The sequence below is a fragment of the Taudactylus pleione genome, unplaced genomic scaffold (assembly GCF_031769625.1).
Source record: "Taudactylus pleione unplaced genomic scaffold, aTauple2 ptg000113l, whole genome shotgun sequence".
Lineage (NCBI taxonomy): Eukaryota > Metazoa > Chordata > Amphibia > Anura > Myobatrachidae > Taudactylus > Taudactylus pleione.
Genome location: NW_028284515.1, coordinates 6,801,487 through 6,818,395, shown reverse-complemented (window position 1 = coordinate 6,818,395; position 16,909 = coordinate 6,801,487). Strand labels below are relative to the sequence as shown.

At 42.9% G+C, this 16,909-nt stretch overlaps 1 protein-coding gene across 2 annotated transcripts in view; it reads left to right on the top strand.

The window, feature by feature from the left end:
• The window catches only part of COX16 (cytochrome c oxidase assembly factor COX16), a 98,966-nt gene that overhangs the window by 19,617 nt on the left and 62,440 nt on the right, over positions 1-16,909 (top strand). Inside the window, exons 3-4 of one of the 2 annotated variants that reach the window (XR_015878313.1) lie at positions 13,899-14,023; positions 14,355-14,426. Coding sequence is in view for 1 of the 2 variants with exons in the window: in XM_088471302.1 (XP_088327428.1) it covers positions 14,355-14,426 (72 nt within the window). In the remaining variant the exon portion in view is untranslated. The remainder of the gene's footprint in view (positions 1-13,898; positions 14,024-14,354; positions 14,427-16,909) is intronic. The other variant, XM_088471302.1, reaches the window with a different exon arrangement.

Sequence of the window (16,909 nt, the reverse complement as noted above, 5' to 3'; positions counted from 1 at the left end):
CCTTTCCAATCATTTACTGTCCAGTTCCTATGCTCCTGAGCAAGCTGTAAGCGTTTCACCATTTGTAGCAGATAGCAATGGCGTATGGGCAGGCCTCCTGCTTCTGTAGCCCATACGATGCAATGTCTGGCGTTCTGTTTGTGAGGTCATCTGAATTAGTGTCTGAATCAGACACTCAACCTTAATCAGACACTAATCTGAATCAGATTATCCTAATTTGATGCACTGTTGCCAGTCTGCTGGAAGTTTTGCATATATTTATGCCACTTGTGAATTTAATTTCATTATAATTTTTCTATATTATCATCAGTTGCATGTTACTGTGATATTCAGTTTTTGCAGAGTACATATTAAAACATTGCTAACTGGATTAGTTAGAACTGCTGGTATTGGCTTGCTGTAAGTGTTATAAGCACAGAGAATCTTGTTCCCTCAGTTTTAAACCTTGTTACTTTATGCAAGTGTGGTGTTTAAAAGTCTGTCTTTTTTTGGTTGGCTGATTGAAGTTTGAATATGAAAGATCTTTAAGAAAACAGATTAAATTTACTCTCTGACAAATACATTGTTAGCCAGATGTTCAAAACTTTCATGGCTATAGCTGTACTGGAGTTGGCGTGATGCTTCATGTAGTGTCAGAACAAAACCAGATGGTGGAGCTGCAGACCTGTCTCCTGTCTTCTCGATCCTGCACATTCCATGTAAAGAAATGGAATAGTTCTAGTTAGGAATTCAGCAGGTGTCTCAATCATCTGTTTGTTTATATGTGTGTGTGTGTATGTTTTATAATACTTATAATTTTAGTTTTGCTTTTTAATATTTAGTAATATATTTAAAAGATAAGGATAATATAAGTCATACCCCATCCCAAAAGTTGGCTTACCTGGGGTCTGACAATTATAAGGCACGACAAGTTCCCCAGTAACTTGCATGCCCTGGATTACAGGATGAGGAGCAAGACCTTTTTCTGTGTCTTCTTGGTTTTTACCCGCAATCCACCATAGCACAGACAAGGTGAACAGCCGGCCAGCGTTTAGTCCTCTTATATAGTAACTGGATATATAGATTGAGCATCAAAGCAACAATTTGTTTGAGAAGCTGCTACTGTACATAAAGCACAAGAGACATATGTATATCCCAAGGCAACAAAAGTAAGCACTGCTGGATAGTAATATCAATGTATGGTGCAAAACCACAAAGACGGCTATGAAGATTAAGCAGGGTGTTTGATTTAAGATGCAGAAGGGCATGTACATGTCAGTAAATTAGCTGATGATCCCTCTTTGGCTTACTCTGTTAAGGCGCTTTTCTGCCACCCAAGAAAGTGCTATTTAAAATTTAGAATGTTGTTGTGGAAATGGCCTACGTTATAAACGCTTCTAAAATGTGCATTAGATATCAAGCGTTTAGCCATTTTCCCAGCGGCTATGAGTGGACTAGTGCCTAAGACGTGGCTATACACAGCCTAATCTGTAACTTTTTCTATTTAGTCTTTGGGTTTCTAATACTGCATCTTCATTTTCATTATACTCAAATTTGTTTTTTGCCGTTTTGGTGATCTGGACTCTGCGGAAGTAATCACTTATTTCAGCAATCACATATTTTTTTCAAGTGACTTTTTTTTTTTTTTCATTTGGTTCCAAGGGCAAAATAGAATATGGTCTGCATTTGGAAAATGTGCGAGCATAGAGCTATACACATATTTAGAGCTCGCCCTATGTAACGGTGCGAGAACATGCAAACTCGCAATGGCAAAACTTGGATCCAGATGTTTTGCCATTGTGAGGATACAACTCGGGCAATGTAATATAGTGCAAGTGTTTAACGCGCACACTATTACCGGCTGAAATCTTGTAATGCTCAGTCCAGCCTGAGCAGGTTCGAGTTACGCAGAAACATGCATAGATCCGTGCATGCTTCTTTGTGTATAAAATGTACAAATTAAAAAAAAATTAAAATGGGGCACCCCCTAAAACCAGCTCGGGGCTCTTTGAGCCTGTCCTGGTTCTTAAAATACAGGGGAAACCACAAGGTTGATAGAGGTGAACCCTGCGGTTTCCATCATAGGACACAATGTACCGGTTCCCACCATAGACTTCAATGGCGCTTTCCCACCATTGAGGTCTATGGGGGAAAGTTTGACAGACAGGCCGACTGCTGAGGCGTCCGCTGATTGGCTGCCGGCTCCTGTAAGGACAGGAGTCACACGGGTCTCGGTCATTTGTGCAAAGGAAGTATATGAATAAACACATACTCTTCCTCCTTGGTTTCGTGACTCCGTTTTTTTGTTTTTAACCCCTTGGATACCTACTGGAATAGGTGAGTATGGATTTTTTTTTTTTTTTACAGGTGTTATGGATGCTACTGGACAAGTGGACGTGAAGGGCTACAGGGATTGAGTGTGCATGTATGTTTAAATAAAATTATACTTTCACGGTGTGTGTCTTGTCTTTATTTTAATATTTCATTTGCAGGTGAACTAAAGATACCAGCAGGCCCTTAATGTCCTACATGCTGGTAATTGTGGTTTTCCAAGTACCAGCATGCAGGGGAGGCTTGCTGGGACCTTTTAGTTCTCCAGTAAAAGACAATATTATTAATCTAATTTTTATACACAATCAACCTGGCACCCACAGCCCAGGCCTGTGGTGCTCTGGAGAGGGGGAACACCTTTTATTGGGGGTCCCCATCTCCCGAGGGATCCGGTGAAAGGGTTCCCCGGCTGTGGCATTACACTCACGCTAAAAAGAGTCCGGTGCTGGTTATGGAAAATACAGGGGACCCCCTACTAATTTTATCTCCTGTATTTCCACAACCAGGACCAGCTCAACAGAGCCTGGTGCTGGTTCATAAAATGCAGGAGAAGCCTAAACATTTTTTTCCCCCTGTATCTTAAGAAACAGGACAGGCTCAACAGGGCCTGGTGCTGGTTCTTAACATACAAGGCAACTCTACTCATTATTCCACTGTATTTTATGAACCAGGACAGGCTCAACAGAGCCCCGGGGCTGCGTATTATATTTTTATGGTTTAGTATTTTTTTTTTACACACAGAGATCTGTGAAGGCTTTTGTATAACTCGGAGCTTGTAATGCAAGTCGCATTGCAAGGTCCGAGTTTACATAGGGGAAAGCTCGCATAATGTAATAGCCCCGAACTCACAAGTCTCACAATAAAAACTCTGACCCTATTACATTTACACCCCCAAGTGTTTGTTTTCAGGAAAAGACTTCTTTTGTCATTCGTGGGAGTGCGTGGCGCAGGACGTTTGCAGCCTATCCATTAAGACAACTTTTTGAACGATCTGACCAAAACCTTCTGGTTTTGGACGTATCGTTCAAAAAATCGTGTAATGGATAGGCCCCCTTAGTTAAATTACAGATCACAGCCCTATACACCACCAGGTAAATTGCACTTTCTTTTACATACAGTAAATGTGCAGTTGTTTTGCAGTTTTTATTTTCTTCTTCGGGTTCCATAGGGTCCACAGGGATACCATGAGTGATCCAGGCACCAAACAGTCAAAAGCTTCCGCTTCCAGAATGCCTCGGTCCTCTCCCATATATACCCTGCCCCCAGCCACAGGCACGTCGTTTTTTATTTGGTGCGGCAGGATTCAGACGCACCTTTATAACTGGGGACTGCTCATGCAGTCCTTAAAGCTTTGATTTATTTATATTCTTCTACTAGAGTTAGCAGCGTTGGGCGAGCTAATAAGATGCCTAGACTGCGACTCCGTCTACCTCCGCCGGGCCGCAACACCAGTAACGTCTTTGTTTATTATCACTCTTTGCTTCATTGTAACAGCGCCTGTTATTTAATCAAACCTTGGATGCGTTGGGTGTGGTTAAACTTTAACTCGTCCTATCAACCCCATCTTTTGGACGGACACATTGCCCAATGTTTTTTCTGCAATGATCCCAGGGTTTCATGCTAATGTGCACATGATGATCCATTTGCTTCAGGCCTATAATGCTTTGTATAGCATGGCATCAGTTGTATGAGTCTAAATACTGCTAGTCTGCACTTAAGAGCCCTGAAGCATGCACTGTTCATGAGTTATAAAGCTCTCTGCTGTTTTACTATGCTATCGATCTATACCTCACGGCGCCCTGCAGCTCTGCCTTGTAGTGATGAGGTTGGGCGATCATTAACATCCTTGGTTCTCGCTTTTGCAAGGTTCACTATATATCACTCATTCACTCCAGCTAAAACATGCTACTCTGACAAATGACCACTGTCAAAATCCCAAACTGCGCCACCAAAACCTGAAAACGTACTGCCTAGCGCTGCCGGTTCAATGCAGTCATGTCTATCGCACTTTACAGCACTATTAAGAAAAACACTTAAGAAAAATAAAATAACTGAGGTCAGTTCTGTGGCTCATAAAACAAGTATGGGAAAATGGCTCACTTACCCGTGGAGCTTACAACTCTTTATTAAAACGTAGATCCAACCATTGTCAGTATAATAATATGTCCTTTGCTTCAAATGTAATTACAGTTAACTGTAGCGCATAAAACACCATTTTCCCACTAGCATTAGGAGCAAATAAAACCCATTAATATATAACAAAATCTGTGTATTACTGCGCTAAGAAATATACCTGTAATAAACGAGGTGGGAAATATCCATGATGCATTCTGTTTCACTCCTTAGTTCCCTAGTTTGTGAGGGAGAAGTTTCTCTATCTAGCATCACCTTGAAGTTGAGCAGTGGAACAGGCTGTCTGTTTTGCTCTGGAAGCAGCGCTAACTTGTGCTTTGCCATTTCAGCTTTTATTCTGTCTTACGTCCCGTTTAGGATCGCATTCTGAAGATGCGAGATGGAGCTTTAGCTGTCTATTATGCTCATTTGGCATTCTTGATTAGCCTTTGCTTTGTAATAGAAGTATCCTTTTCCTGTTCATGCTTTATAAATTACTGTTTCTGTTTATGGTTATAGATCACATTTTGATGATTTCCCTGAGAAATAGTTTCAGCCACTTAAACTATTTACATGTGTGTAACTAGGAAAAAATGGCCGATTGGTGGTACACTAAGAGGATTGCAATCAAAACGCTGCCCCATACAAACGCAACTACTAATGTGATCAATATTAGTCATAATAACTTTGGATCGAAGTCTTCCTAAAGTGTTAATTTGAAAGGGAATGTCGACCTTCAGATAACTGTTTTCTATTGGCTAGTGTGCAACTTCTATTAACTTATTCATCTTGTTTTTCTGTTTTTTTTTTTTTTTCTTTTTTTGCAGTTTCTGTCATTTATTATGTTTTGGTGCGGTCCTGAATATACAGTATTTGTCTTTTTTTTTAAATTCTTTACTATTTATTAATGACCGTAAACTTTGCACAAAATCCAGAAAACAATGCAGATATAAAGTATAATGGCCCTGATTCAGCAAGAATGGTAACTGCGATTTACGTCCGCAAATGGCCGATTGTTGTGTACTGCGCATGCAAACAAACAAATACCTTCAGCAAGCCAAATCGGGGGGTACCATAGTGAACTACCATGTGTCAGACTGATTTCCCCAAATCTGACAGCACTTTCCGCCTGTTTCTGTTTCACCGGGTGCCATTTCGCGTACTTTCATATTGAATACGGGGTAAAGCGTACACGCGCGGGATACTTTTCAGCCTGCCAAACAGGCGAAGTAGGCAGAAAGTCCGGGCTGCGAAATGTATCGCGGCTCGGCTCATATTGAATACGGCTCAGAGAGTGAAAAGTGATAAGGTGCCAGCCAATCCGCTCATAACTGCCATCTCACAGGCTGTGTTTGAAAAATTACAGTTGGGAGCTGATTGGCTGGCACCTTATCACTTTTCACTCTATCTCCTAACACTGCTTAGTAAATAGACCCCTGTGTGCGTAATCGCTATTGCAGTGGCAGTTGCGATCCGTACTGAATCAGGCCCTATAAGCACACAGGGCCCAAGAAGAAAGCCTTGGGAGTAGAACATATGAAAGAAAGCATAGCAAGTATGGCCCCAAGGCCTAGAGTGTTATAGTTAGTAAAAGTTATGGAGGGTCATGTAGAAGTCCAATTAAATTGAGGACTACTAATTTCAATTTGAAAACTTCTTCAGATATAAAAGCAAAGGTAAAAAATATATATAACCTATCCGTTCCTAGCTCCGTTATATTTCTTCAGTCCCAACTACATGTTTAGGACAGTGTCAAAATGGGATTTGATGCAGGTCAAATTGCTGACATTTTAGTTGCTGTAACAGTACTCTCAGCTGCCAACAGTGACTTTCTGAGGAGCACGTCTGCCAAGCTGTCAGTCACGCTGTGTCTGCTCTGCTAGAGAAGTGACTTCTTCCTAAGATGGTAACCAGCTGCAGAAAAGTTGAAGAGGGCATGTCACATATGCTTAGTTAAGTAAAAACTCTAAATATATTCTTCAACTTGGGTACAAGATGCTGGCATTTGTGAATCCCGGTGTTCAAAATCCTGACGCCGGAATCCCGACAGGGTTAAGATACCAACACCTGTCGGTCGGTATCCTAAGCCTCCCCCTCTCCCTACCCTAACCCTCCCTTCTCGTGCTTAAACCTAACCCCCCCCCCCTAGTGCCTAAACTTAACTTCAGCCTCCCCCCAACCCCGCTACTTACCGTCGGGATTCCAGCGGTCGGGATGCCGACACCAGAATTCTGACAGCTGTCGGGATTCCGGCATGGCATTCTGACCGCCGGAATCATATCTGCTGGGCGATTGAATGTATACCAAGTGGTGGGTACGTGAGGCCAGCGTTCGGGATCGCGGCGTTCAAAATCCCAACGTCGGCATCCCGACAGGGTTAGGATACCGACACCTGTCGGTCGGTGTCCTAACATTCCCCCTCTCCCTACACTAACCCTGACCCTCCCTTCTCTGTGCCTAAACCTATCCTACCCCCAGTGCCTAAACCTAACCTCCCGCACCCTAAACCTAACCCTTCCCCTAGTGCAATATTGAATGTATACCGTTCGATATATGCTAATTTAAAATAATGGCTTTACTTGATCTTAAATGTTATGACGGTGGATAGCCCCATTTGTTATTAAAGTAAAAAGAAGAAAGGAGTTGTGTAATAGGTAATAAATACACAATACAATTTATTTAAGGAATCACAATCAAATAAAAAAACAAACCTGTTGCCCAAGTATCCTCCTGTGAGCTGGAGATGTTTTTTCTGATTAGAAGTAGTATGGATTTGAGCAAGGTCAGGCAGACATCATGTTTTACTATTGAAAGAATAACTGGTCCATGTGTTAGGGGTACTGGCAATCATCACACTTGTAATACATACAAGGGCACAGCTTGTTAACACTGGTGCACAGTCCGGTAAAGCTCTTGAGATGGCTATGAGCCAACTATATTTTGGCCTTATGAAGCCGAGATTGACCTCCTTTGTTATTGGCATGTGATATGATTCCTCCCACTAGACTGACTTGTAAGGACAATGTGCAGTTGTCGTTGTATTATATAACCAGTCTCGCACTTCTTCAGTCCATGGAAATTATGTATTGAGATGTGTACAGATTTATATTGTTGTTTATTATTAATGATATTAATATCTAGCATATACTAATTTTTGTTAATTTTAATATATTTTTGTTTAAATATTTTTTTTAAATACAGTAATAAACAGCTGGTATACAGAGCCCTTTCATGGTCACAAAACATGCCATAACATTAACATTCGCATATAACACAACATCAGTTGCTCCCAATGGTCTGCACTGCTACAGAGTTGTAGCCTAAATTAAATAAAAACAAATTCAATACAAGTGATAATTACGTTATAACAAAAAAAAAAAATAGAAAGTACACATTTCTGTTTCTGTTCCAGCCAGGGATTGAATAATTGGCATACTTCATAGCTAGATCTTTATTAGGATTCATACCCACTGGTGTCACTTTTTTGTGTTTGTGCTAATGTTTCTAGGACAATGCATGCAGATGGAAACCATTCTTTCAATTACTCATATACACCTGCGTTCTGGAGCGGAATGGTAGCGTTTTTTTCAAATTCCGCTTGCTCTGTTGCATTATGTTGTCTGTAAGCGAATACACCGGGGAAGCTTAGGTGATTTCCGTTAACCTCCCGAGTAAAATCGCGATCAACAACCTTATAAACACATTTGTGCATTTTTTCTGGCATTTTATATTTGCAGTCTATTTTATGGCAAAACATGATGGTATGATGGCTAATTTTCCTACTTGCAATTAACTCTTGTCTGTTGCTCATTGAATGCTGTTAAGCTTTAAACTGTATTACAGTAATAAAATGATGCATATATACAAAGACACAACACAGGAGTCTTTTGTAAGAAACAAAGGTTTTCAGTAGCGCTCCGTGTTACCACAGCGCTGTCTGCTCTCGGTAACCCTGAGCGCTAGTCGTTAATACTATTCTTAAGAGGCCTGATGTTTAATCTGGAAACTCTATTTGATTTAATGAAATCATCTAGTGCCTCGTATCTATATGGGATTGTGAAACTCATAATTGGATCACAGTCGGTGTTCTGTACTGCCAAACAGTGATTTAGGTAACATCTGAAATCGCAAAATTGAAGAGCGAGAGGGAGCATTTGCTGCTGTGGGAGGCGGCGGGGGGATATCCACAGGGGAAGTGTGTGAGTGGGGCTGCTATTTGCTTTTATGACTTTTCAAGTACTAATCTCGTCTCAGAGCAGGAGGTTCCAGCTTTTTGACATCTATCAGTTCAGCTAATGAACATTAAATGGAGACCATCTGGCAATCAAAATATGCTCAGTTTTGCTAATTGTGCAAATATTTAGTTTCCCGAGTTGCAGCGGTAACTGATTGTGGAGCCTAATATTAGTGTCAATCATTTCTACTCTGTTCCAATAATCCTTGTGTTCCGTCACTGCACACTTATATGGGATCGGTGTAAAGGATCTCATCGTTTTGAAAGGTCTCCTGTTTATTGCAGCGTGTAAGAAAATTATGCAATAACTGAGTAAGAGAGCGCAGATTCACAGTAGTCATTCTATTTTATTTTTGTTAGAAACCTGTAAGTAACAAGCCTGCATTCCAGGAAATACATTATGTAGTATGGAACATATAAACCCACAATTTAACATTAATTTCTTGTTTCTTTTTGAAAGGGTTAGTTATTAAAATCAATAAGTTGTTCCAAGAAGCACCAGAGCAAACAGCGACACCCCAGACAGGAAAGAGGAACTGCACGGGTTGTGACAGATGCAGGGTGCTAGAATGAACACTACATGAGACCGTACATCTTCATGCCTCTGCAGTCAGCACCCAGGCACTATAACTGTATATATTATCACCACCCAGGAAAACCCAATACATTTCTTGGACCGTGTGTCTCAATTGCAACTGCGCCTCTGTGTGTACACGCAGTGGGAAGCATGCGCTGTGCAACTTTTTATCTACTGAGACGTGTGCAGATAAAAAACATTGCCCATTTTCATGAATATCAGCACTGCGTGCAACTCCGAACAGGCCCCTAATCTTTACAGGTATACAAAAAATTGTGCGACTTCTACTTTGAGCTCAAAACAAATGCATTGAAGGGAATCGGTATGACATACCGCCGGACTTAAGCCTGGTGGATGTAATACCAACGCCGGAAGGCAGAAAGCAGAAAATCCCAACTGAGGTAAGTTCTAACCCTCTTCCCCCCCCCCCCTAACGCTACTTTAGGGGTGCCTAACCGATACCTCACCCAGAGGAGGGCCTAAACCTAACCCCCACCCTCCCCGCACTCTAAACCATGCCAGGATTTCACAGTCGGGAAGCCGGTGGTCGGCTTCCTGACTACATACCGCATTGAAGTCTATGTTTGAGCATAGAAACACCCAATCCAACTCTGGAGCACCTCCCCAGCTTTAGGGGCTAGCAAGTATAACTTGCGCTGAACTTTAAGCCTTTAAAATCAAGTGGTATTTTACGCTTGTGAGGTGGACATCCAACAATAAATCAGGCCCAAGTAAATTTACACCATTATATCAACTACACCAGGGCTCAACAAAACCCGGGGGCCAGGTTGCCATGATGACCAGATTTGGCTGTCTGGCGACCAGATTTGCAGCAACCCCCTGCCGCTGCTAGTGTAGTGCAGACCGTGAGCAAAAGGCGGTCCACACTACACAGTAACAAACACAGCTGCCAGCGACGGCTATATGTTTGTTATAGCAGCCGATGAGAGTCAGACAGACTCTCATTGGCTGCTGCGTCCACTGAGTGAGCTGGCTGGAGCTCACTCATGAGCTCTGCCTTCTGGCTTACCTCACAGCGAGTGATGGGAAACATCATTACAGTTCTCCCATAGTGCAGAGCGGGCTGGGAGGAGCGGACATCAGCAGGAGTCGGGATCAGGTAAGTTTTGTGGGTTTTTTTTTTGTGTGTGTGTGTAAGGGGCACTGCATAGAGGGAGGGGGGTGGCTACAGGGGGCACTGCGTAGGGGGGGTGGCTGCTACTGGGGACACTGTATGGGGGGGCTGCTACTAGGGGCAATTCATAGTGGGGACTACTACTGGGGGGACAACTACTGGGGGAAATCCATAGGGGGGACCACTTCTGGGGAACTGTATATGGGGACCACTAATGGGGGCACTGCATAGGGATGGTGGCCGCTAGTGGGGCACTGTATAAGGGGGGGGTGCTACTAGGGACTATTACTGGGGGCACTGCATAGGCGGACCACTACTGGGAGCACTGCATAGGGGTGCCCAAAGCATATTCTTGCACCTGGGCCAACCACTCTCTAGTTCGGCCACTGCCGGCGGCGGCTTTGCTTGCCAGGGGTTTTTTGGCTGCGGATGGGTGGTCTTTCTGGGGGTTGGATGCCTGGAGAGGGGGGATAGCTGCTCAGTAATGTGGCTGTAGAAGGGTGGTTTACCTGGGATATTTCGTTAGTGGTGTGGCCATGGGGGTTGGTTGCCCGGGGTGTAGGTGCTAAGTAATGCCAAGGGGGAAGGGGGAGTCTGGCTCCTAGATATTAGAAACATTTGTCAAGCCCTGAACTACACCATTATGAAAAGCACCATTAACTCTATAATAATCTTAAGTTATTGTTTTTCGGAGACAATAGCCAGTCTGCTGCTATCTGATATCACTCCGGTTTGGCAGAGAGCAAGAAAACTGGTTCCTACCACATTTTTAAAACTTTTTATTTTTTAATACATATTTGTGAATGCTACTAGCTGTTTAAAAACTTACTGGGAAAGGTTATATGATATACTTTACATGTACAAGATTATTGTTGAATGTTTCCCATTCCAGCACTTAACCTCAAGTTTTTGCTTTGGAACAACAGCCTGCCAGATGTCCTTACCATTATTGCCGTTCCTTTTCAACTGCCTTAAAAATATATATATATCTAAACAACTGCTTGGAGATAAGACGATCTGTGCCCATTAGATAATGTGACATGTGAGGCAACTGACCTTTACATGTTTTCTGAATTAAACTGCCAGACACTAGTTGAATCCATCGAAATACACAGAATGCCATGCACTACTTGTAAACTGCGGCCCATTGTATGATGTCTCTTCCTTCTTTTTGTAGGGTAATGCATGCTCTTTCTCCAGCCGTTGCAGTAAGTAGTTAGAGAAGGTAAAAGTACAAAGAAAGATGAGTAGGTTTTTTTCCATACAATATTCACAGAGCCTGATTTATAAAGCACAACATGTCCTAGGAGCAGTGATCCTCTCTGTAGCGATGTGTTCCATGAATTGCGCCAAATAGTGATGTGTCCCATGAATTGCGCTAGAGTACTTTGGTTTCAGACAAAACATGGGTGTGACCAGCCAGCAGGAGATGGGCAAAGCCAAGAGGTTCCTTCCAAAAAGAGATTATGAACTGTGCAACAAAAAGATTTCATTCTGCCAAACAATGAGATACAGGGTTGATGGGGGGCATAGACCTTTTCACTCCGCAAAAACACTTCAATTTTACCCCAACTCTCCGCAGAGGAAAGATGAGTCTTGTTCCTTACCTTTCACTTAAATTCATTTTTCTTTCTTCCATTCATACATCGAGCTCTTTTGGCTTTAAACTTTCACTATCCAGTAGAGAAATGTTCAAGACTGTTCCTTGTTCAATTCCGCATTCTGGGCCTAAATCTGTGTCGGGGGCACAGTGCCAGCATATGCGGACATCCACGGAGGCCAGATTTACTGCCGGACATCCACGGAGGCCAGATTTACTGCCGTACGTCCACGGAGGCCAGATTTACTGCCGTACGTCCACGGAGGCCAGATTTACTGCCGTACGTCCACGGAGGCCAAATTTACTGCCGTACGTCCACGGAGGCCAGATTTACTGCCGTACGTCCACGGAGGCCAGATTTACTGCCGTACGTCCACGGAGGCCAGATTTACTGCCGTACGTCCACGGAGGCCAGATTTACTGCCGTACGTCCACGGAGGCAAGATTTACTGCCGTACGTCCACGGCCAGATTTACTGCGGACATCCACGGAGACCAGATTTACTGCGGACATCCACGGAGGCCAGATTTACTACCTTTGCTGGGTGCAAAAGAGCTGCCTAAAGCTGGTTTTCTAAATGTGCAAAATGTCCTGGTTTTGGGCACCCCAAACTGCTGTTTAGTCATGATGACCAGGACTTAAGTGATTTTACGCAGCTAAACCCGGTCTATTTGGGCGTAACATGTTCAAAAAGGCATGGGCACCCAAAAACATTTGAATATTCGCCCCCTGATCTTCCGTCACTTTAGACGAGAGAACAGGTGCGATAAAACAATTGAATCGCGTACAGAAGACTCCTGAGCCTTGGCGTTTTCAGATTCCTAGGAGAGAAGGCCACATTTCCAAATCCAGCCCTTTTTCCTACTGAAATGGTCGGGGCCCTAGTGGTGCAAATGTCACTGTCTGACCTCCTGTGCTCGCCCTTTTGACATTCCATCGAGGATCACCTGAAAGGAAAGCCCAGAAAGTAGGCAAGTATGGTAGAAAATGGACGTGATTGATTCTAGAATCAGTCACTTACAAGTTATGCATAGTTATACTGCCTGGGCAACTTCAGGACTGAGCGTAATATGGAAGGAGGACGGTATGCTGAATTAGCGTGCCCCGTTTCAGACATTAATGGACAGTTAATATATGGTCCTTAGTTTTTTATTACTAATAAAAGATAAAAAGAAAAAAAAAAAACACTCTTTTTGGAAAAGGCGGGAAGAGCCCCTGCTCCACCAGCTCAGTGATTGCCAGGATGGAGGAGCATGTTATACTGTCGCATATTTAAACCCCTCGATTTCCCTCCATGACACACAGCCAGCGACATACCATCCTTCCATATTACGCTCAACCCTGAAGTTGCGGGACTCTTACATGTAGGCAAAACTATGAACCAGTTCCGTGAGCAGATGGCAAACCATCACTCTTCAATCAGAGCAGCAATAGAGGGGAAGTGCAGCGAGCAACCTGTCACTAGGCACTTTAGAGAACATAAGCTACAATATGATCGATCTCATCCCGGAAAATATCAATGGGGGGGGCTGGTAGATCGAATGCCCTTTTACGAGCTGATATATTAAATTGTGTACAATCTTATGGTCTTAATGAGAATTTGCCTCTCACTTGTTTTCTATAAACATCCCCTAATTGTGTGTCTCTTTTGTTTGAGAGAGTCCATTTCTATAGTGTAGTTCTGAGGAAGTGTTTTCACGCTTTTTCTTTGTATAGAGTTTCTTGATAGTGAATCAGGATGTTTAGTCGTACGAACAAGCTTACTTGATTTTGTTGCTTACATGATCACGTCAGTATGTTGTTTCCTATTGGTGACGATTGTTATACAAAACTGCATTAGGTATACGTAGTACTTGTTACTTGTATATATTGGTTGTTTGTTTTGTATTCTTTGTATCCCCTTTGGGGTAATTGTTGCACTTGTGTATAGGTTTCTATAGCAACGGGCTCCAGGCTGCTGACATCACGCCCGCTGCAACATGCGCGGTCATGGCATCAGACACCGCCCGGACTGAAAGCAGCATCAGCACATGGGGTGATAGTCAGTCTATATAGGTAAGCACTTGGTTTGAAATTTTTACACCCCTGATGAAAGTTGAAATATACTGAAACGTTGCGATACGAAGTAGGTCTCCTGACCCGTTTGTACATTCCATTTTTTGTGAGTGCCGCCATCCTCTGCATATTTGTTCTATCTCTATTGTGGAAGGCACCTGGAATCTTAATTCTTTGTATAGTTGTGAGTTTTTACGTTTTGTTTGGTTAGAACTGAGGTTCAAGATTCCTGATGATTGTATTTTATTTATAACCAGCATGTTTTGATTCTGTTTAAACCACATAAAATGTAGCTTTCTAAATACTAATGGTATTTCTGATTAAATTACAGGCAGACCCATCCCTAGCTGAAATGCTGAAAAATAAAGATGGAGAGGAGGTTTCCCTGGAATCTGAATATGAGGTACAGCATGTTACACTAGCAATTTACTATTTGTCTTCGGAAAAATCTCTGACTTTTCTCTTTCAGCCCCTCTGACCACAGGGCGGGTGTGTCGCACTAAAATTAGACAAGGGCCACTACATTCCGGTTACCACTTGTTTCTATGTATAGGAATCCACTGCTTTTGTAACTGTTTTTTCTTCTTTCACGCACCATCTGCTCTCTGATCTATGGTAAAAGCATAGACCACCCGCACCCTAGTCGTTAACTATTTAAATGGTATATCCTCTTTCAGAATACCATCCTACAACTTCTGATATGTTCATTGCTTTGCTGTCTGTGATTTTCCACCATGTAAAGTCCTATTGTATATTTTGCTTTGGACACACTCTTCTTCATAAACCATATAAAGGGCAATAGAAATTAACAAAATTGCCTAAGGATATAAATTCTTGGCTGGAAAGTACAGAAAGGAACCAGAAAATGAAGCAATACCTTTTTAAAAAAAAAAAAAAAAATCAATAAACAAAGTTCCAAGTGGGCAAGAGAAGACAATAATTCAAGGCATTTAAAGGTGTTAAACCCGATTAGCATGCAATTGTGCATTGGATGCGTTGATGTTATTTCCATGAGCAAAAGGATTAATGCAGAAAAATAAAGTTGCTCCGATTTCTAAGCTGCTTCATAAGCTTTTTATAGGCATTGAACCTTCCTTCAACTTTTGTGTCCCCATATCGTCCACATCGCATAATGTGTACGCTCAAACGCGCGTTCATGTGCATCGTTAATCGCATCTTAATATCTGATGGTGTACATCGTGCAGTGTGTATGCTCAAGTGCATCGTTCGTTGTATCTTCGGTTTTGGCTCGGATCTTCACGCTAAGTTCGAACCTCAGAACGAGGCCAAACTTTCACAGACATCTGTACTGAGATGTACGTGAAAGGTGACGTTTTGCCTCATTCTGAGGTCAGAACTTGGCGTGAAGATCCGAGCCAAAACCGAACTGCTCATCTCTATTTAGGAGTCACCAGAGATCCAATTGTCTGCCTTCATTTTATCACTAATAAATATAATACAAGCTTGATTTATTAGTGACAAATAGCCGTAGATATTAGATCCATGACCGCATGGGTCTATTTGACAGCGACATCCTGATGCTTGTAATCCCGACAGGGGAACAGTGAGTACTGTTCTGCTGTCCTATTTACCCCTTAACCCTAACCCTCCTTTTTTGTACCCTCATACTAACTCTCTCCCGGCAACTGCCTAACTCTACCCCTCCCCCATTAGTGCCTGAACCTAACCTCCCCCCGGTAGTGCCTGAACCTAACCCCCCCTGTCTGGAGACTAACCCTAACCTCCCCCCTCCCGCAGCCTAACCCTAAATCCCACTGGGGTGTCTAACCCTGACACTTACCTTGCCCCAATCTCCTCCTTACGATAGGGATCCCGGCTGCAGGGATTCCGACATCGGCATCCCTAGTCATGTATTCAGTTAGCCGTGATAAGCCATTGACGTAATTTCGCCAGGTGAGAACTTATCGCCATATTCAACTCCAAAGACTTTTCACCGGTGCGAAAAGTCTGCGCCCCGTAACCAGCGGAAAAGATTCGACTCTGAATGCAGGCGGAAAAAAGTGCAGAATTGGGGGTTTGGGGTGCAAAGTTGGGGGAACACCCCTGCAGCCTTGGGACAGCCCCCCAAAGGTAAACTGCATCAAAAAAAGTTTCAAAATATACTTTAGATCATCCCAAAAAAGTACTTCTGTTTTGGGGGCAAAAAAGTCCAAAGTTGGGGGACAAACTTAAAACCTAGCGAAATAGAATCCAGGAGGTCCCCCAAGTTTGCCTCGGGTGTTTTTTGATTGCAGGTGATTGCTGAAGGTGCATTTTTAACGTTTTTTAAAACCTCACTTTAGCGATTTTTAACCATGCTTGCACCCATTTTCATATACCCCAAATTTGCTGGGACAACTTATTTTTGCCAAAAAACCCTGCTAAATGCCATTCTTCACCACTTGTGCAAAGACGCTAAATAGCAGCTATTGAGAGCATTTAAGCACCCCAAATACCTTCAGGAGGCCTATTCGAGGGTACCTATAGTGATCCCCAATGTCAGTGCATCTTTTGGGGGGTGTCAGGCTGATTTCCCCAAATCTGACAGCACTTTTCGCCTGTTTGAGTTTCGCTGGGACGCGTTTTCGCGTCCTTTTGGAATTGAATAGGGCGAAAAGTTGCGTGTGCACGGAAAGTGTTCTCTCAAAAACACGCAATGTAGGCGGAAAGTCCAGCAGGCAAAAAGGACGGGACTTTTCACGGCTAATTGAATATGCCCCATTGTCGGGATTCCAGCGCCGGTGTTCTCTCTGTGATCGGGATTCCGGCGCCGAGATTTTGGCATTCGACATCCTGATCGTAGGGTTATTACCCGCATCGCCCCTACCAGTATAGGTAGCACATTTTTATTGTTGTTGTTAACATGTATTTGTATAGTGCAAGCAC